Below are 22,063 nucleotides of genomic sequence, written 5' to 3'. Positions count from 1 at the left end.
AGTATTTCTTGTGGCTTTCCTATTGACATGTGTGAGTTACTTTTGGTTTTGTTGGAAATCTGCTCTCAGCCAAAGTTTTCTCTGAAAAACTTTCTTTATTTTGTGACTTTAAATTTCAAAACTATTGCTGTTGAAATTTTAAATTAATTTTTCATATTATTCTGTTGTACCAATTTAAATGCTACAAAAAACTAAAGTCCAGGCACATAGGTCTTAAAGCTCCTCGCAGGAACTTCAAAGTTTGAAGTGAGAAAACAAAAGGAGGGCAGGTGTGTTGTTCCAGTAGTTGGCTGAGGAAATGAAAATGGTGATTTATGGTGGCACCAAAACCACAACAAGAACTTTTAGAAACCTTTGTCCATTGTAAACTACAGTCATAAAAATGTTTTGGAAACAAACTGCTCTTTAAAGAATATAAAAAATATATTGATTTGCTTTAAAGTCTTAATCACATGATTAATTCCCCAAAAATAAAAAAAAGTTCACACTAGTGTTTTTGTTGCAGATATCTATTTTTAATAATATTGAGTTGAATGAAGAAAGATTATATCACAGTAGTCTGTTTTGACACTGACAAGAAGACAGTTTGGCCATAAATATTCTATAATAAGTCTTCAAGGGTTCAGTCCGGTGTTAAGCAGAGAGGAATTGATCAGCGTCTCCTGCGGCGCTTCAGTAGAACAGTTGTCCCTCCCACACACTCTGCTCTGTTGCAGTGACAGGTTTCCACTACAGTATAGCTGTGCTGGACCTTGGAGCCATCAGCACATTGCAGCTCCACCTGCCTCTCACTGGTGGTGTCTTCTTGGCAACACTCACACTGGTGCATCATTGTGTTAGCTGCAGCAGAATACCTGCACACACACATACACGAACACACACACACAGACAGAGAAAACAACTCTTAATTTTAAATTCTGACTACAATAGCTCTATCACTTAGTCATCTACCGGCCTTATATAAACTTAGTTAAACTGTATAGAACCCTTAAATGCATGATTTTTGAGTCATAGTTTTTAATTCTTATTGTCTTGTACTAGTGTAGCTTTAGCTATATGAGCTGCTGCAGAGTGAGTGATACTGTCAAGTTGACCCTGGATTATATGTTTTTTGATCCAAGACCCAAATCATCATATTGATTCTGGAAAGGTTTGTTTGTTGATAGCTCATTTTTTTGTCATGGTGATAACTTGCACTATCCAGGAACCACATGGTGATAACTGTCCTGGATAACATGTACATAACAGTAACATGACAGTGGTTGTGCTGTGTAAATACAACACATTATCCAGGATCAATGATGTTCTAAGTTCAAGAAGTGAATTATTCAGGTTTTAACATGTTAGTGCAGGTCCTGGACAGGTACTGTAATAAATAGCTTTCAGTGAGCTATAGAAAAGGATATGTATCATTCTCCTGTTCATTTTAATTATGAATTATACTTCCCAAAGCAAAAAAAGTAAATAGACTTACATGGACAAGCTTCCACAGTGTCCAGCGCAGTATGTCATGTTGACCAGCTGCACGCTCTTACAGTCGTTCACCTTGATGACTTCCTGCTTACTGAGGACCTCACAGACGCTGCGCAGCTTGCCTGTAAGACACAGCAACTGTTCTATCAATGGTCCAAACAGGCTCTAACACACAGATTTGTCCTCCAAATTAGGAGTTATTATTTCAATATTCTGCCTCCACTAACTTACAGGTTCTGCAGCATCCACTTGCATCAGTTGTTTCTGTACCCTGGAGGAGGAAGACACATGTCATGTTGTGTGTCAGACATGGACAGTATGTGTTGAGACAGGGGAGGGATCTTAGTTATAGAGATTTGATTAACTTACAGGTTCACAGTCCAAGGGATTAAAGGCAGGGCAAATGGTCTTGGTCTCCTTAGTAACAATCTGTCCATTAATGTTCTCACATTTATATTGCACACACTTGTTGCTGGGAAGTACAAACGTTTTGTTGACCTATATCATGAGAAAAACAGAAGCAAATTCAAATTATATTCAAATAAATCATCTTTAACCTTTTCAACTCATATGCCAAGCCAACTTTGCCTTAATGCAACTACACTTGTGATCCAGAGGAAGTGTGACAGTACCTTAAGAATTTAATTGTGACAAGATGATATAAATAGCTTCAGGCTTTTTGTTTCATTTTATCATATTTTCGTCACTTAATTCAAAACGTTTCAAGTTTTGAAATAAAGCTAGCTTTTTGTGTAAAGTGTATTTTTCTTTTCTCCTTGTCTTACTTTCATTAAAAAACATTCTGAATATATATATGTCTTAATTGTTGATTGTAAAAAAATAAATTGTATAGAAATGGAGGAAAAGGCTCCACAGCGGCAGTACTGACCTCAATTATATGTGTTGTGTTGTCAGGTGCAATGAGGAAACAGCTCTTCTGAACACATTTCCCGCAACACTCTTCAGGTACAGCCTGGTATTCAAAACCCTGGTGAGTGACAGAGAGTGAAAAAAATGAAACATCTTTGGGTTTGTAAGAAATTGCTGCTGCATAGTTTATAATGTGTAATAAAATGAGTCAATAATGCCAATGTGCCGAATTGCTAAGTGCTACTCATGGTGGATTCATGTTGGGCCTCTCTTTAAATAACTTAACAAAGAGTCGGTCTAGACCTGCTCTTTCTGTAAAGTGTCTCGAGATAACCCTGGTTATAATTTGGCGCTATACAAATAAAATTTGATTGATTGATTGAATAAAAAAAACAATAGATCTAAGCCAACTTTAATGCATAATTTAAAACTTAGCATGCATTTATTTTTTCATTGTAAAAATATCGTTCCCCCCACAAACAACGTATCCTATTTATGGATCAGATTTGTGTATAATTAACCAAATATCTCAATTTTTTTCTATTTTTGTCAGATAGCATCACAAATAGGCTTTATTATAGTTGGTTATCTACTGTTACTATTTTTACTGTATTTTATTCTCCCATATATTGAAGAGCTCATTTAAAGCTGTAGTAGGTAACATTATTAAAAATAACTTTTTGTCATATTTGCTCAAACTGTCACTTTAAACATGCAGTAGTACATGAGAGAGATAATCTGTGAAAAACAATGCTCCCGAAACACAACAACAAATCAGAGCCGAGCAGTCTCTCAGGCTGCTGTTAATCACACGCTGCAAAGCAGCTCTACGCATGCTCACATGGTCATGCACAATTTCTTCAGTGTGCACAGCGTCAGCTGGTTTGTGTCCACAATGGCTTAAAAAACAACCACCACGAATGAAAAACTGCCCATCCCTCCATTGCCAACTACGGCTTACTCTACAAAGACCGTTAACGCGAAGGAGAAAAAAGAGGAAAAGCAAGCTAAAAGGAAAGAGTTGGACTGAGACTGAAAGGAGACGAGAGTAAACATCGGAGCGGCATTTCTGAGGTGGAGATAGCTACGGGACCTGAAAGGATTAAAAACAGATGCTGAGTTAAACAGTTCTGCTCAACAGGTAATTACCCCAGTTTAATTTCTGCCGTATTTGATTCACATTGCTAAGATGTCTGCCATTACTGTAATGTTACGTCGGTGTTGCAGTCAGGCTAACATTAGCTTGTTCCCGCTGCTGCTGCTGTTTGTCCACTGTCCAGGCAGTGTTACCGTTTCAGACTTTCTCCTGATAGTTCTGTGTGCCTATTAACATGTGAGGGACTTTATACAACTCCTTTGGGCACCTTGCACCTGAGTAAGCACCCAGATATACACCGTAGACCATGTGATCTAGATCGATTAAAGATGGCCAAAAATATAATGGTGCACAAATTTTCCCAAGTTTGTTTTCATTTATTATTCAGTTGTGTTGCATTTAGCATGCTTTAGTGGAAGAGTAGTAGTGAATGTGTGTGCATTTGTTTTTAAGACCTGTGACTGAGCTTACTTCAGAGCAGTTGGTGTTGCAAACAATAGGTTTGCAGTGAATGATGTTCAGCTTTGTGATTGGATCCATTTTTGGGCCACAGTAACACTCCTGGCAGGGCCCCGGCTTGAAAGCCTCTCCCAATCCTGATGTTGTTGTTCCTGATGGTTGTCCCACTCCGGCTGTTGTTGTTGTTCTTGAAGGTTGTCCCGCTCCAGTTGTTGTTGTTGTTGTTCCTGACGGTTGTCCAGCTCTTGCTGTTGTTGTTCCTGATGGTGGTCCCGCTCCTGCTGTTGTTGTTCTTGAAGATTGTCCCCCTCCAGTTGTTGTTGTTGTTGTTCCTGATGGTTGTCCAGCTCTTGCTGTTGTTGTTCCTGAGGGTGGTCCCGCTCCTGCTGTTGTTGTTCCTGAAGGTTGTCCCGATCCAGTTGTTGTTGTTGTTCCTGATGGTTGTCCCACTCCTGCTGTTGTTGTTGTTCCTGATGGTTGTCCCGCTCCAGCTCTTGCTGTTGTTGTTCCTGATGGTGGTCCCGCTCCTGCTGTTGTTGTTCTTGAAGGTTGTCCCGCTCCAGTTGTTGTTGTTGTTGTTGTTCCTGATGGTTGTCCAGCTCCAGCTGTTGTTGTTCCTGATGGTGGTCCCACTCCTGCTGTTGTTGTTCCTGAAGGTTGTCCCGATCCAGTTGTTGTTGTTGTTGTTCCTCCTGATGGTTGTCCAGCTCTTGCTGTTGTTGTTCCTGATGGTGGTCCCACTCCTGCTGTTGTTGTTCCTGATGGTTGTCCCGCTCCTGATGTTGTTGTTGTTGTTGTTCCTGATGGTTGTCCAGCTCTTGCTGTTGTTGTTCCTGAAGGTTGTCCCGATCCAGTTGTTGTTGTTGTTGTTGTTCCTGATGGTTGTCCCACTCCTGCTGTTGTTGTTGTTCCTGATGGTTTTCCCGCTCCAGCTCTTGCTGTTGTTGTTCCTGATGGTGGTCCCGCTCCTGCTGTTGTTGTTCTTGAAGGTTGTCCCGCTCCAGTTGTTGTTGTTGTTGTTCCTGATGGTTGTCCGGCTCTTGCTGTTGTTGTTCCTGATGGTGGTCCCGCTCCTGCTGTTGTTGTTCCTGATGGTTGTCCGGCTCCTGATGTTGTTGTTGTTGTTCCTGATGGTTGTCCAGCTCTTGCTGTTGTTGTTCCTGAAGGTGGTCCCGCTCCTGCTGTTGTTGTTCCTGAAGGTTGTCCCGATCCAGTTGTTGTTGTTGTTGTTCCTGATGGTTGTCCAGCTCCAGCTGTTGTTGTTCCTGATGGTGGTCCCACTCCTGCTGTTGTTGTTCCTGAAGGTTGTCCCGATCCAGTTGTTGTTGTTGTTGTTCCTGATGGTTGTCCAGCTCCAGCTGTTGTTGTTCCTGATGGTGGTCCCACTCCTGCTGTTGTTGTTCCTGAAGGTTGTCCCGATCCAGTTGTTGTTGTTGTTGTTCCTCCTGATGGTTGTCCAGCTCTTGCTGTTGTTGTTCCTGATGGTGGTCCCACTCCTGCTGTTGTTGTTCCTGATGGTTGTCCCGCTCCTGATGTTGTTGTTGTTGTTGTTGTTCCTGATGGTTGTCCAGCTCTTGCTGTTGTTGTTCCTGAAGGTTGTCCCGATCCAGTTGTTGTTGTTGTTGTTGTTCCTGATGGTTGTCCCACTCCTGCTGTTGTTGTTGTTCCTGATGGTTTTCCCGCTCCAGCTCTTGCTGTTGTTGTTCCTGATGGTGGTCCCGCTCCTGCTGTTGTTGTTCTTGAAGGTTGTCCCGCTCCAGTTGTTGTTGTTGTTGTTCCTGATGGTTGTCCGGCTCTTGCTGTTGTTGTTCCTGATGGTGGTCCCGCTCCTGCTGTTGTTGTTCCTGAAGGTTGTCCCGATCCAGTTGTTGTTGTTGTTGTTCCTCCTGATGGTTGTCCAGCTCTTGCTGTTGTTGTTCCTGATGGTGGTCCCACTCCTGCTGTTGTTGTTCCTGATGGTTGTCCCGCTCCTGATGTTGTTGTTGTCGTTCCTGATGGTTGTCCAGCTCTTGCTGTTGTTGTTCCTGATGGTGGTCCCACTCCTGCTGTTGTTGTTTCTGAAGGTTGTCCCGCTCCAGTTGTTGTTGTTGTTGTTCCTGATGGTTGTTCAGCTCTTGCTGTTGTTGTTCCTGATGGTGGTCCCGCTCTTGCTGTTGTTGTTCCTGATGGTTGTCCCACTCCTGCTGTTGTTGTTGTTCCTGATGGTTGTCCAGCTCTTGCTGTTGTTGTTCCTGATGGTGGTCCCGCTCCTGCTGTTGCTGTTCCTGAAGGTTGTCCCGCTCCAGTTGTTGTTGTTGTTGTTCCTGATGGTTGTCCCACTCCTGCTGTTGTTGTTGTTCTTGAAGGTTGTCCCGCTCCAGTTGTTGTTGTTGTTGTTCCTGACGGTTGTCCAGCTCTTGCTGTTGTTTTTCCTGATGGTGGTCCCGCTTCTGCTGTTGTTGTTCCTGAAGGTTGTCCCGATCCAGTTGTTGTTGTTGTTGTTCCTGACGGTTGTCCAGCTCTTGCTGTTGTTGTTCCTGATGGTGGTCCCGCTCCTGCTGTTGTTGTTCCTGAAGGTTGTCCCGATCCAGTTGTTGTTGTTGTTGTTGTTGTTGTTGTTCCTGATGGTTGTCCAGCTCTTGCTGTTGTTGTTCCTGATGGTGGTCCCACTCCTGCTGTTGTTGGCCCTGATGGTTGTCCCGATCCTGATGTTGTTGTTGTTTTTCCTGATGGTTGTCCAGCTCTTGCTGTTGTTGTTCCTGATGGTGGTCCCGCTCCTGCTGTTGTTGTTCCTGATGGTTGTCCGGCTCCTGATGTTGTTGTTGTTGTTCCTGATGGTTGTCCAGCTCTTGCTGTTGTTGTTCCTGATGGTGGTCCCGCTTCTGCTGTTGTTGTTCCTGATGGTTGTCCCGCTCCTGATGTTGTTGTTTTTGTTCCTGATGGTTGTCCAGCTCTTGCTGTTGTTGTTCCTGATTGTGGTCCCGCTCCTGCTGTTGTTGTTCCTGAAGGTTGTCCCGCTCCAGTTGTTGTTGTTGATGTTCCTGATGGTTGTCCCGCTCCTGGTGTTGTTGTTCCTGATGGTGGTCCCACTCCTGCTGTTGTTGTTTCTGAAGGTTGTCCCGCTCCAGTTGTTGTTGTTGTTGTTCCTGATGGTTGTTCCGATCCAGTTGTTGTTGTTCCTGATGGTCGTCCCACTCCTGCCGTTCTTGTTCCTGATGGTTGTCTTGCTCCTGATGTTGTTGTTGTTGTTCCTGATGGTTGTCCAGCTCTTGCTGTTGTTGTTCCTGATGGTGGTCCCACTCCTGCTGTTGTAGTTCCTGATGTTGTTGTTGTTGTTCCTGATGGTTGTCCAGCTCTTGCTGTTGTTGTTCCTGATGGTGTTCCCGCTTCTGCTGTTCTTGTTTCTGATGGTTGTCCCGCTCCTGATGTTGTTGTTGTTGTTCCTGATGGTTGTCCAGCTCTTGCTGTTGTTGTTCCTGATGGTGGTCCCGCTCCTGCTGTTGTTGTTCCTGAAGGTAGTTCCGCTCCAGTTGTTGTTGTTGTTGTTCCTGATGGTTGTTCAGCTCTTGCTGTTGTTGTTCCTGATGGTGGTCCCGCTCTTGCTGTTGTTGTTCCTGATGGTTGTCCCACTCCTGCTGTTGTTGTTGTTCCTGAAGGTTGTCCCGCTCCAGTTGTTGTTGTTGTTGTTGTTCCTGGTGGTTGTCCAGCTCTTGCTGTTGTTGTTCCTGATGGTGGTCCAACTCCTGCTGTAGTAGTTCCTGATGGTTGTCCAGCTTTTACTGTTGTTGTTCCTGATGATTGTCCTGCTCCTACTGCCGTGGTTCCTGATGTTGTTCCTGATTGTTGTCCTGGTGTTGTTGTTGTTCCTGATGGTTGTCCTGGTGTTGTTGTTGGTCCTGATGGTGAACCTGGTGTTGGTATCTTGGAACCAGGCTAAAGGATACAAATTGATTAATGTTAACTATCAAACATTTCATCACATATTTAGAGAAAGCTGTTACATCTGTATTTTAGTTACTTTGTTCTGGATCACAAACAGTAAAATGACCCATTGTGGCTTTATATTCAGAATGACCAACCAAACAAGAAGTGTAAACATGAGTCAAACTGGTACTGATACTTCATTACACAGAATGTTTTGTTGACTGCAAAACTACATCATCAATGTTTTATGGAACCCTTGGTAAAACAAATAGGAATTCCAAGGACTGGCTGCTGTTCACACTGCACTTTGTTGCACCTTGATTCTTAAGGTTTTGGTATTTCATAAAGAGCTGAATTGAGATATTGTTCATTATGGGTGGTGTTAAACCGGGTCACAGTTGTTCTGTGATCCATACGGGTCAGCCCCACGGTTCGCCTCACAGTTGGTATATTGACATCTGGAATTTGAACTGCACACTTACCATGTACTCAGTACCTTCAAAGACACATACACCTTTAGGTACTGCAAAAAAGAAAAAAGATATGAGTCAGATTAATTTTGACATTTGTCCTTTGCCATTTGTCAGAATTTTTAAGCTTAACTAACTGTATGAATTTTGAAAAGGCTCATATTTCAAAATTAATGACCAGAACAATCATAAAATCCTCTTCCAAACCATTGACCATTAACTCTGTTTTTAACATACCGTGCAATCTGTCTACAAACTCTGCATATGAAAATTTTGTAGTCCACTTCAGAAATAAGATGATATGAATTTAAATACCCAATAATCTTTGTATTTAAATGAGGAAACACTGGAGAAGTTTGTCCTGGTAGGTGCTGAAATGCTCTGCAAAGTCATTTCCCAACTAAGACCAGCAACGTGCCTTTTAGATCCCGTCCCGACATCCTTTTTAAAAATATTTTCTGAATTTTTTAATCACGATCTTCTTAACATTGTGAATTATTCTTTTCAGATATTTGTCTTCCCCACTGCTTTGAAGACTGCCGTAGTAAAACCTCCTCTGAAGAAGAACAATTTGAATGCATCAGTACTGGAAAACTACAGACCAGTATCAAATCTGCCATTTTTTTTCTTTTGTGATTAACTTTTTATTGAGTTTCCACATTGAGATACTTGTATATAAAGATCCATTGAGACAAATTACTGTACAAACAGCACCATCAAACACAAACTATTTACACATTGCCATTGCCTTAATTAGAAAAATAGGTACATAAAATAAAAGGACAAAATATAAAATACATATATAAAACAAAAATCATAATAATAACTGAAATAACAAGATATACATTTACAGAAATTATATAATTTGTGTAGATTCTACATTCTTTCAAACAGGTCCAGTTATATTTGTACAAGAAAAAGTGGGTCTGAGAGAGAAGCTATCAGGAAATCCCAAGCCTCTACAGCGGATGCCCGTGCTTTATGAACTACAGCCAAAGTTTTTTCTATGAGAGCTATATCTCTTACGTGGTTAAACTATTCTATTATCGATGGAGGTTCAGCAGAGAACCAACAGTGTAGCATAATCTTTTTGGCAGCAGTTGAGCCTGCAAGTATGATTTTCCTAAAGGCCAATCTGATTTTGTCCCTGAGCGCAGAGTCATTGTTGAATAAGAATAAGGAAGGTTTAGGAATTGGGAGTTTCAGGATTATTTCTAGACACTTGGCCACCTTAGTCCAAAGGTTTGATACTGAAGTGCATTCCCAGAAAACATCAAAGTATGTACCAATAATATCCTGATTACATCTAGTACAGTTTGGACATCTGTTAGCTTCATTTTGAAGTGCCTGTATGGTTAGGCATAATATTTATGCACAAACTTGTAATAAATAAGTTGGAGTGCTGGATTTTTTTGATGAGATAAATATATTTGACCAGATAATGTCCCAGATGAGTTCCAGGTTTTGTCCTTCAAAGTCACAGTCCTAAGAGTTAGTCACCCCCAAAGTTTTTGCACATTTGGAGATTAAATCATTATACATTTTGGACATCAGTCCAGTAGAGGATTTTCGGGGGTTAATCGAAGCGTTCAATGGATGAGCGGATAAAGGTAATTCCCATGGAACTCCGTGGGCATGGATTGCTGACTTTAATTGCAGATACAAAAACCAAGAAGACCCAGGAAGAGAATAACATTCCTTAAGCTGTTGAAATGAAAGTAATCCATTTCTATCGTACAGATCTAAAAGTCTGTGGACTCCCCCAGAGGCCCAGCTTTCATTGTAGTATGGGCTGGAGTTCTGTAGTAGATTGTAATTATACCATATTGGAGGGCAGTCACATAGCTTGACATTACAACCCATTTCTGGACATCTTATCAGATTTGCAGATTTTATAATTGGTCCAAATATTCTATGTGCTAATTTCGGTTTTATCCAGTAGAATATTACATCTGCTAATCTACAAGGTTTCACTAGAGCCTGCTCTATCTAGTGGTTTCATCAGCACACCAAGTTGTCAATGCCTTAATCCAAAAGGACCAGCAGTATAATTTGAAATCAGGGAGTGCCAGACCTCCAGCATTCTTAGAACGCTGAAGTGTGCGCATACGAATGCGAGGTCTTTTGCCATCCCAAATGAATTTAGAAATCATAGATTGTAGTTCTTCAAAGTATGTAGGTGGCGGAAGCAAAGGGATCATAGAAAATAGAAAATTCAGTCAGCCAAGAAGTTTCATTTTTACAATTGAAATCGTGCCTTGCAATGACATTTTAAGATTAGACCATCTCTGGATATCAGATTAAATTTCAAGTTTCAGTTTTTCATAGTTTGTTTTCGATATATGCGATTTATGATATGAGAATTTGGTTGTAGTCAAACTATGTAAAACTAGAGTCATGCCATTGTATATATGGAACACCTGGTTGCTTTGTTGAAACATTCAGAGGAATGAGAAGGGATTTATCCCAGTCGATGTGATAACCAGAAAACTAAATTGGGTAAAGACTTGTAATATTTGAGTTAAAGAGATAGAAATATTAGTAAAGCACATTAATACATCATCTGCGTAGAGTGAGATTTTATCATTTGTTTCGCATACTTATTGGTGAAATAAGGGTATTTAATATTATTTCTTGGGCAAGCTGTTCCAATGATAGAGCGAAGAGTAACAAAGAAAGTGGGCAGCCTCGACAGGTGGGGAAATGCTTTAGACACAATGTTATCTGTTTGAACAACTGCAAAGGGATTGGTATTAAGTTTTTTTTATCATTGATATAAAATTTCTATAAAATCCAAATGCCTCAAGAACTGACCAAAGATATCTCCAACTCACTCTATCAAAAGCCTTTTGTGCATCTAGGCTAAAAACTGCGGCAGGGGCGCTGGTTTAGCTCAGTTAGTAGAGCATGCGCCCCATATACAGAGGCTACAGTCCTCGTCGCATTGATCGCAAATTCAACTCCCGGTCTGCCAATTATTTGGTGCATGTTATCCCCCACTCTCTCCTCCCAACATTTCCTGTCTATCTTCAGCTGTCCTATCAATTAAAGGCAAAAAGCCCCACAAATAATCTTTAAAAAAATATATATATATGCGGCAGATTGCTTGTCTGATTCAGATGCCTGAATGTCTTCCTTTCAGAAATCCTGTTTGTTCATGATGAATTCATTTGCCTATGTATGGCTCCAATCTTTAAACTAAAACTTTAGCGAAGAGCTTCAATTCTGTAGTGATTAGTGATATCGGTCTGTATCTACCACATTTTAGAGGAGGTTTACCTTTTTTGAGCAATACTGAAATAAGTGATGTATTTTGGCTGATGAAAAGAAGAAGTGGTCCAATTATTCTTGCTAAGGAGGCAGGCCATCAAGGCCTCACACCGATTTTAAAGTCTGTGCATTGGCTCCATGTATGTTTTAGAATCAATTTTAGGTTATTTTATCTTAAAGATTATTTACTTATTTAATTATTTAGCGTCTATTTTAGTGATTCATATTGATTAAGTGTGTTATTATCTTATTTTAGTGTAACTTTACTTTTAGTTTTTTTGATTATTATTTATTTATATAATTATTAATTTCTTCATTTTTTAGTGTTTTATTATTCTATTCTCGTGTATGGATAACCTTTGGTTTGGTTTATGGTCTTATTTATGTTCTCCATTTTATTTTGCTATTTTGAATCTTTGAGAACATTTTGACCCTACCTCCAGTGTTTCCTTATTATAAATTCATGATAGCGTTTCTTCAGTTTCATCAGTTCCTATTTTTTTTTTAGCTCTGTTTGCTCTATAATGTTTTTTTTAGCCTTGTGTATGAATTTGGGGGTGGGGATGCTGATTGTTCTTGTTTTGTTTTTATTTATTTTCTGTCTTTGTAAAGCACTTTGTGCTACATTTTACTTGTATGGGAAGTGCTATACATATAAAGTCTGATTAATTGATTGACATGCTTGTGTGTGACTTTTTAAGAACTATTTTAATGTCCATGAACTAACCCAAAACAAATTGTAAATAGCTCACTGCTATGAGGCACTTCCTAAAAAGACCATGAAACAGCTGCAGCTCATTCAGAATGCTGCTGCTAGAACTCTGACAAGGACTAAAAGAATGGAGCACATTACTCCGGTTTCTCTGCACAGGCTTCCAGTTAACTACAAAATAGATTTTTAAAGTGTTTCAGCTGGTTTACAGGTTACTGAATGGTATAGGCCTGTAATATAATTGTTTAAAATGATTCAACCAAACAGGAACCTTAAATCTGCTGCCACAGGTCAGCTAGTTCAGCTGAGAGTCCTAATAAACATGGTGAAGCTGCTTGTAACTGGAACAAACTGCCATTAGGTAGATAAGATGTGCTCCAAACGCAGACATTTTTAAATCCAGGTTATTCTACAATACATATCATGCACAAGCAGATAATTCTCTGTTGACAGATGTACACTTTTTGAGTCACTTACCACACTTGTAGGATTGGCAGCAGGTGCCTTGTGAGATAGAGAGCTCAAAGCCCAGCGGGCAGGTCATTGGTGTCGGACACAGGGCTACGTCGCATTCTGTTGGGGGCAAAGGGATAGGAATAATGAGTTTGACTTGGAGGTTTACCTCAATTTGTACCACAACTTAGTAACTTACAATTACAAACTTAGAAAACCAGGCTGTGTTAAAAAAATGTGCTCTTACATATAACAATACAACCAGCCTGAGCGGCATTGCTCCAGCAGCAGGCGGTTAAAGGCCTTGCTCAACACCTAAGGGAAGGTAATCAGAGAGGCACATCCACTTCTTTTGACCAACATTAATCCTGAATGTCCTTGAACTGAATCAGTTACCCTCTGGTAACAAACCCACTTTTACAACAACAAACAACATTTTACTACTGACCATTGTTCAAAGAATTCCCTTATGTTCCGTAGGTTTCCCTTCAATACTTCCCTGAGGAAATCTTCCTGTCGAGCCTTGAAACCCGCTCAGTATTACATCACAATATCGGTTGAAATTACTGTATGACATTACAGTTACATCTGTCTATTTATTTAAAACCTCTGATGGATTACATATCTCGCGACAATTTAATGATACAAAAACAATTAAAACCACCAGATGCGGGACTTCCGGTGAAGCCATTTTGGGAAGGACACATAGTTAATTACTCTGTCCCAATCGGTCCTCAAATCAACCTCCTACTTAAAGACATACATTTGAACTTGCAAACTTAGAGGGGAGAGAAATGAGTGGGGGGAAATCACAGAGAGATCGGAAGAGCTCGAAAAAACAGGTAACTGAAAAGTTAACGTCGAAAGAAGACCCCGATGAGGAAAATGGCATCTCGCTAGCTAGCAGTGAAGAAGCTACTGAACCGCGAGACGAGCTGCGCTGTGAAATGTCGTCTATCTCTAAAGATCTTCGGGGCTTTAAAACAGATATACACACAGCCATTTCCGAGCTTAAGGGGGATTTAAGAAAAGACTTGAAGGAAGGGCTAACAACGCTAAAACAAGAGCTTAACCAGAAGCTATCCAAGGTCTGGGTGTCACTTCAAGCTCAAAGCCAGGTTATAGCCGAGGCGCAGGAGCGCATTTCGGATGTGGAAGCAAGCAGCGCCATCACTGAAGAGGCCCTTCTGTGTATGCTGAAAGAACAACGTAGGCTGTGGGAAAAAGTGAACGATCTGGAAAGCAGATCCAGAAGAAACAACATTCGGATGTACGGGGTGCTGGAGAGCTCCGAGGGTGACTCGATGATTACCTTTGTGGAAAACTTACTGACAACTGAGCTCCCCTTACCCAGCGGTATGTCCCTCCAAATTCAACGCGCTCACAGAGCTCTGACACAGAAGCCAGGACCCAATGCAATTCCAAGGTCCATCGTTATAAACTTCCTGCAATTTGACGTTAAAGAAACCATCCTGAAGCTGGCTTGGAGGAAGAAAATTCACATAAATAACAAGCCGATTTTCTTTGACTACGATTATGCCTATGAGGTGATGGAGAAGGACAGAGCCTACGGGTGAATTAAAAAAGCCCCAACCATTTGGTGGGCAATTTCCCTCCACCCCCCCAACAGGGACCTTATTGAGACGAGGGTCCCTTCCTTCAGGGAAGTCTTTGTATTTGTTCTGATGTTCTTGAATGTGTGTTACTGTTTTGAGTTAAAACTGGGGGAGATCTATTTTAGTTTTTTTCAAGGTAAGAAATCTGCATCTGTGGAGGGTAATACCTTATATGATATAATACTTAAAATAAAAACCCTGTATATAGGCACCACATGGTTAATATAATTTCTCTAAATGTCTATGGAGTTCTCAGCCCTATCAAACAGAACAAAATTCTTACAAAATTAAAAAAAAGAGAACATAGAACATTCCTGCAAGAAACCCACATGACAGGAATAGAACATGAAAAACTTAAAAGACAAGGATTTAAACAAGTATTTTCCAGAGTAGTGTATGAGCATGTATCTACTATAAGGATAAAGTAGGTAGATTCATAATAATCAAAGAAAAAGTTGATGGAAATTTGTTTACCTTCTATAATGTATATATCCCTCCTGGCTTTGAGCCAGATTTTTACATACAAATAATAGATAGGATTGTAACAGAAGCACAGGGGACTTATACGTGGGGGGGATTTTAATACCACTCTGAACCGTCACCTTGACTCATCAGGAATGAGAATATCTCAACCCAAAAAAACAACAAAGAAAATAAACTCAATAATATCAGAGATAGGACTGATTGATGTGTGGAGACACCTAAATCCCTCAGTTAGAGACTATACTTTCTTTTCATCTCCACATTCAACATATTCAAGAATCAATTATTTCTTATTATTTGGAACGGATAGCTGCAGGGTGCACTAGTGTCATATTGGAGCAATGGATCTTTCTGATCACTGCCCATTGTATCTGTCCTTAAAAATGACGTATAGAAGGAAGTTTACACATTGGAGATTTAATTCTAGCATATTGAATAAACATAGGATAGAACAGTTTGCAAGAGAAATTTCAGAGTATTTAGAATATAATGATAATGGAGAGGTGTCTCCGCCCGTTCTCTGGGATGCCTGTAAAGCAGTAATGAGAGGGAAGGTGATTGCCATAACATCTTTTCTTAAGAAACAAAGAACAGAAAAACTCAACACCCTTCAGTATGAATTGAAAAACCTAGAGTCTGAAAATAAGAACTCTATAGATTCTAGATTCCAAGATTAAATTAGAAATAAAGAGGAAAAGAAACCAGATTGAAGAAATATATACAAAAGAAACCCAAAATAAATTGTTAGACACTAAACAAAAGTACTATGAAGGTGGCAGTAAATATACATAATTATTGGCTTACAAACTACGAAAACAACAGACAGATAACACAACATATAAGATAAGGGACCCCAAAACTAAGGACATCCACCACCAAATGAAGGAAATTAAAGATTGTTTTAAGCAATATTATGGAAAATTATATTCACAACCGCAGGTTGCCAATGACCAGAAAATGGAGACACTACTCAAATCATTACATCTGCCTACCCTTACAGAAGATCAAAATAAAGCACTAAGCTCACAGATGACAAAAGAAGAAATTTAATCGGCTATATCCACATTAAAAGCAATTAAGTCCCCGGCCGCAGACGGATTCACTTCGGAGTGGTATAGATCGCTGAAAGAGGCTCTGACACCTATTTTACTGAGAACATTCAAATGGGTTCTGACAAAAGGGGAAATCCCGGCTTCATGGAAAGAAGCGATCATTACCATTATACCTAAGGGAGGGAAGGATAAATTAGACTGTGCAAATAGACCAATTGGTGTGCTAAACCTTGAATACAAATTGTTTACTTCAATCATTGCAAAAAGACTTGAACATTTTTTACCTGAAATAATCAATATGAACCAAACAGGATTTGTTCAGTCATGTCAGAGCCATGATAACATTAGAAGATCTTTACAAATTATTAGACATATAAATAAAAATAAAATACCGGCTATGTTAATAAGTTTAGATGCTGAAAAGGCTTTAGATTCAGTTCGATGTAAATTCCTATTTAGTGTTATGGAGAAATTTGGGTTTAACCAAGTAATCATCATTACATTAGAAGCCCTATTCGGCAAGCCATCAACTAGAATAAAAATCAATGGAGAACTAACTGATTCCTTTCTGTTAGAGAGATCAACAAGACAGGGCTGCCCATTAAGTCCACTCTTATTTTTATTATTTTTATTGAACCACTGGCACAATAGATAAGGCAGAACAACACGATTAAAGGCATAAAAATGGCAGGGGGAGAACAAAAATTGGCCTTATTTGCGGATGATATTCTTGTGTATCTCTCAAGCCCAACCGACTCTTTACCCCCGCTGATGTCAGTGCTGGAGGAATACGGGTCATACTCAGGTTATAAACTAAATGAGCAAAAAACTCAGGTTCTTAATATCCACTATAATCCCCCTCAGTATCTTCGTTCTAGGTATCAAATGGGATGGGATATAAAAAATTGTGAAATATCTGGGAATCTACATCTATAGACCTGTCCAGATTGGCAGATATTAACAGATGGAATATAATTCCTTACCTTAATATCAGTTCACGCATAGACTCAGTGAAGATGAATACCCTACCTAGACTTTTATATTTATTCCTATCAGTACCTATTGAAAAACCAGAACATTGTTTTAAGGAGTGGGATAAAGTTATCTCTAGATTTGTTTGGGCTGGAAAAAAAACAAGAGTGAGATATAAAACCCTTCAACTAGCAAAGGAGAGAGGTGGATTGGCCCTTCCATGTCTGAGGGATTATTATAGTGCAGCTCAAATTCGGCCACTAGTTGGCTGGTGTAAACCTAACTATAGATCAAGATGGAAAGAGAAAGAAAGCTCAATGGGGAAGGGAATACCAGTTAACACGTTAATTGGAGACCCTTCATTATCTAGCCATTTGTCAGACCCCAGTAATCCTTGGATAACTAGCTCCCTAAAGACATGGAATGAAATAATTAAAAGGCACCAATTTAAGGGCAGGGCTGAAATCCTTAAATGGTTTACCTATGACCCAGACTTCATGCCTAGTAAATATGACAAGAGGTTTAGAAGCTGGTGTGAAAATGGTCTTACCGCATATTGCACACTCTTAAATCAAGGTAAGGGTTTGAGCTTCCAGGACCTTAAGGACAACTTTAATCTGCAGAATCAGGATTACTATAGGTATTCATAAATCAGGGAATTTGTTGGCAAGAAATTTCCCAAAGACGATATCACAATTGGAGAAGAAATCCTTGCTTTTTTTTCAAAAAGCCTATAAAGATGCTAGATACCAAAAAGTAGTATCCATGCAATTTAAAAAGAGACCACACTCAAAGTAAAGATTATCAAAGCAAGATGGGAAGCAGAGGGTAATTTCACAATAACACTGGAAGAATGGGACAGGATCTGCAGACAGCAATGGTTAATGACAAGCTCTCCCTCCTGGAGAGAATTCAACTGGAAGAATGTTACTCGATACTTCTGTACTAGGGATGCACGATATTAGATTTTTGCCGATATCCGATATGCCGATATTTTACAACTCATTTAGCCGATTACCGATACCGATATTTTTTTCCTGCACACCTAATTACAGAGATCATCAACTCTCTTCTTTAATGGAATTAGCGTACAGTATAATGGTGACACTCTTATCACATTTGTTACAACGGTTGGGGTGACGGGTCTTCAGATGGTTAATCAAGTTTGTAGTGTTGAAAGACTTTGCCTTGGCTCCTCCTCGCATCACTGAAGCTGAGCAGTCATTGCAAAGAGCAGTTTTGCTGTCTATTTCGGACACTTTGAAACACTTCCACACCACCGACATTTTGGCTTCTAACTCTCTCATGCTGCAGGTAGACACACTTGACGTCATCACACTGCCCCGCGCAGGTCTTCTTCGCGCCGGGGACATTGCGCCAAGGTCAGGCATTTAATCAAGTATGCAGCAGCCCATTTTATCGGTTAATTATATCGGCGGATATCGGCGTGTTGGCCACTTTTCATTTTTAAGCCGATATTGGCCAATACCGATAACGTGCCGATAATATCGTGCATCCCTATTCTGTACTCCAGCGCAAAAGACTTGGTACTCTAATCAGTCTGCCTGCTGGAGGTCATGTGGAAACACAGTGGTCACTTTCACATTTTCTGGAGTTGTCCCTCTGTAGCTCCATTTTGGAAAAGTATCCATGGTGTCCTGGAGGCAGTTTTTAAGAGGAGAATATATTTTGATTTTAAAACCATGTACCTTGTTGATCTTGAAGAGCTTCACTGTGCAAAGCAAGATAAATATCTGTTGAGGGTGTTGTTAGTGGCATGCAAAAAGGCTTGAGAAATGGCTTAAGAAAGACATACCAACCATAAATGAGTGGATCGACATAGTTTACAATATATACACAATGGAGAGAATTACATTTAAACTAAGATCTCATCTCAAATAGGTATCTTCGAGGAAAATTTGTCAAAATGGCTGAACAATGTGTCAATTATAAGACCTGACTTTGTGTAACAGATATGCCTATATCAAGGGCTTCTTTTCTGATTATTTTGGGGGTTTTTTCTCTCTTTTCCTCCAAGTGCAGAATAATTATGGGTTATTATGAATGTGTGTGTATGTAGATAAGCATCTGTATATATGAGGATATGTGTAATAGTATGTAGGTACGGGCGTATGTGTTTGGGTATGTCTATGTACCTATCGTAGATTCTGTTTATTCAAAATAAGGATCCTCCCCCTGTTGTTTATTTTGTTTCAGTGTATGCTATGTGTCCTTTTGGAACATATGTACCACTCTGTGAAAAAGAAAACCTAATAAAAAGTAAATGACAAAAAAAAAAACCCAAAACCACCAGATGCTAGAAGGTAGAAAAACACATTCTTCAATCAGTGACATATCAACTACAGTGAAGCCTCTGTTAACTGTGAAGGACAGAGAATCAGCAGTCTCACATGAAGAAGTCGTCCACAGTTTGGTGCATCTGTGGATTTTATTTTCTGCTTCAACCGTTAATTACGACGGAGTATTAGGGCCAAAGATTAAATATTGTGTATTTGTGAAACCTATACTAATGTATTGATAGCTGTTTATAGTGTGCTTGCGCATTACTAGGCAGGAGATCTCGCATGTTCTCGCGAGGTACATGTATGCTATGCTTCCAGGCTACCCGGTGTGTTCAATAAAGAATACATAAATACAATAAATACAGCTCCAACTCAAGTTGTGTTAAGCCTCCTGTGCAATCATTTATAAGCAAAACTTGACACAAGATGTCAGACGTTCCTCGTTTCAGTGCAGGCGGCTGTTGCTCTTCTGATATTTATAACATTTAGGCTAACAATAGTCTAAAATTACAACTAATAAACTAATGACTTTATTCTCATAAAATTATGACTTTATTCTCATATTTTTACGACTTTATTCTCGTAAAATGACGTCTTTTTTGACTTTTTTTTTTTTTCTTTAATGTGGCCCTTATACTCCGTCGTAGTTAATAGATGCAATTCATTAGTAACTTGATACTGAAAGGAACATGTCCCTATGCCCTTGACACTCCATTTCACCTCAGAGGAGAGGATGGATTAAAAGGTCTGAATCCAGTAGAATTTAGCATTGATCCGAGCACTTACATGAACCATAAGATGAAAGAAGGGGTTGGACTGGACTTTGGAGGCAGGCTGGTGTTGCCCACCTTATTAAAAGTTATAAATAGTTATTAAAAGTTATAAACAGCCCACTGGTATTTTATGCTTTCTAAACAAACATGGTGGGTCTCAAGTGAAGTGAAGCCTCAGCATCGACTCCCTAGAAATGTTTCCTTAATTTCGGAAAGCTTATAGGTAGCTATAATTCAACTGCAAAGAAAGGCCTCAAGTTATCTCACCTCACCACCAAAATAGAAACTAGTGGAAGAGTTTACAAATCCCATGCTGATTTTTATGTTCAATCCAAAGTTATGTTGTAGTCCCTGAAAAATTAGTCCAGATATGTTTTTTTTAAAGCTTTGCTGCGTTTGACTGCCTTCAGAGTTCTAGTAGTAGTCATATCCAGTCTGTTGCATCCATTCAGTACGGACCAGGAGGCACCCAACACTGTGACAAACTGCACAGCAACAAGGCAAACTGTGGACGACTCACTTGCCAGTTTGGGAATGTTGATGATTCAGTACAGTCAGTAAAGAAGGTGAAATAATCAATTCTACTTCTACAAAACTACAACTGACCACATGAATGTGTTGAGCAGCAGCCGTCCGTCTTGGTAACCAGTTTCTGGCCAGGCTCGCTGCAGTCAGGGATCCTTACTGTTGCACAGGGAACAGGCTGACACTGGACGCTCATGGAGTCCTTGTCACACTCACAGATGTCGCAGCCACTTTTCCATGTTTCACCAGGCTGGTTAAGAGAAATAAAAACAGTTCAGACACACAGCTAAGCTTTGCTTGTGTACATAAATGTATGTTTGTGGCAGAGTTCTCACCATTTTTGGTTTTCCATCAGGTCCAACACAGTCTGAAATTCAAACAGAAACAAATGTTTGTGGAGCTGTAGATGTGCAATTTGATGAATTATGAGTTATCTATGGAATTTTTTCTTACCACAAGAGGGGACACAATCTTCATAGACTTGGTTGAATAAGGTGGTGCCATGGGGACAGAAGCAACCCTCCTTAGTGTCGTTAGAAGATGATATACCTCCTGTGTTGAACTTGTTGTTGTATCTGATGTCGGAAATTAAATGAATGTTTATATGTGTCAAATATTCAGCAATCTAAACTAACTTTTGAGAAATGTGTACCTCATCTAGACAAGTGGCGTCTGTTATTTATTTTTACAATGAATGATTACTCCATAATTCACTAAATGATGTGTATATGCTCTTTTCAGTGACTGCAATAGTTCAGAGTGTAGAATTCAACATTCTGTCAGAACTTTGTTTTTTTTGCCGATAAAATTCTCTATTATAAGATTGGAGATTTATTCAACAAGACACTTCGATGCACTGTAGGCTTAACCTTTGATAGATGAAAAATGTGTCTGGATGGTTTGTGGAGAACCGTCTAATGATACAGTGAGCAGGTATGGTGTCGACTCGGAAAAAAATGCGAGAGGATAAAATTTTAATTAGATTACAATTTTTTAAAGAAAAAGTCTGGACTTCAAATTTCCTGCCAGTTACAATTGGTACAAGTTGCTGATTTGTTTTGATTTTTTGAAGTTTTCAGTTGGTTGCTTCAGCAAAGACAGGTTGACATAGAACTGGACCTGTGTGCAAACTTGCATTTGCTTTCGGGGGAGCAAATGTAACTGGCAATGACTGAGACTATGGATCGCTACATCTGTCATTTGTTTTTCTAACAATGTTTGTGAAATTGTCTGAATATGATTTTTTTCAGGTTCATTTCTGTTGGGTTTGATGATGGACAACTAAAAGGAGGGTAAGGGGTTGGGGTCACATTCAGATTTTTGTGTTTTCATGATAAAAAAGTACAAAAATCTAAAAAAAAAAATATATATATTAAAATTGAATTGCTTACCTGAAAGCAGAAATGACAGCATATGAATCAGGCGGTGGTGTTTAAACATTTAGAAAAACATACAGATAAACAAGATCACACTTTTTACACAACATGTTCTCTACCTGTTATTGCATGTAGGCTCTACTGAGGGGCCACAGGCCTTGTACACTTTGTTGCTTGGACACTTGTGCTCTGTAAGTTTTAAATATATTTATATACACATTTTTGAACACTGCATGGAACAACTGTGGAATTTTACA

The 22,063-nt window shown here is 39.7% G+C and overlaps 1 protein-coding gene across 1 annotated transcript in view; it reads right to left on the bottom strand.

Annotated features, from left to right (window-relative positions):
• Positions 1 to 598: 598 nt before the first annotated feature.
• Positions 599 to 22,063, bottom strand: part of LOC138592138 (mucin-2-like) — a 118,984-nt gene continuing 97,519 nt past the window's right edge. The window contains exons 36-49 of the mRNA XM_069662834.1: positions 21,926 to 21,995; positions 20,884 to 21,005; positions 20,766 to 20,797; positions 20,512 to 20,680; positions 12,731 to 12,826; positions 8,284 to 8,324; positions 7,729 to 7,810; positions 6,548 to 6,591; positions 3,911 to 4,024; positions 2,363 to 2,461; positions 1,843 to 1,971; positions 1,705 to 1,744; positions 1,475 to 1,595; positions 599 to 854 (exon numbers count right to left, since the gene is read on the bottom strand). Coding sequence (XP_069518935.1) covers positions 653 to 854; positions 1,475 to 1,595; positions 1,705 to 1,744; positions 1,843 to 1,971; positions 2,363 to 2,461; positions 3,911 to 4,024; positions 6,548 to 6,591; positions 7,729 to 7,810; positions 8,284 to 8,324; positions 12,731 to 12,826; positions 20,512 to 20,680; positions 20,766 to 20,797; positions 20,884 to 21,005; positions 21,926 to 21,995 — 1,361 coding nt within the window. The 3' untranslated portion in view covers positions 599 to 652. The remainder of the gene's footprint in view (positions 855 to 1,474; positions 1,596 to 1,704; positions 1,745 to 1,842; positions 1,972 to 2,362; positions 2,462 to 3,910; positions 4,025 to 6,547; positions 6,592 to 7,728; positions 7,811 to 8,283; positions 8,325 to 12,730; positions 12,827 to 20,511; positions 20,681 to 20,765; positions 20,798 to 20,883; positions 21,006 to 21,925; positions 21,996 to 22,063) is intronic.

This window comes from Semicossyphus pulcher, unplaced genomic scaffold (assembly GCF_022749685.1).
Source record: "Semicossyphus pulcher isolate SPU_LCO1_2020_fin unplaced genomic scaffold, fSemPul1.0.p SCAF_1, whole genome shotgun sequence".
Lineage (NCBI taxonomy): Eukaryota > Metazoa > Chordata > Actinopteri > Labriformes > Labridae > Semicossyphus > Semicossyphus pulcher.
This window is presented reverse-complemented; position numbering and strand designations above follow the sequence as displayed.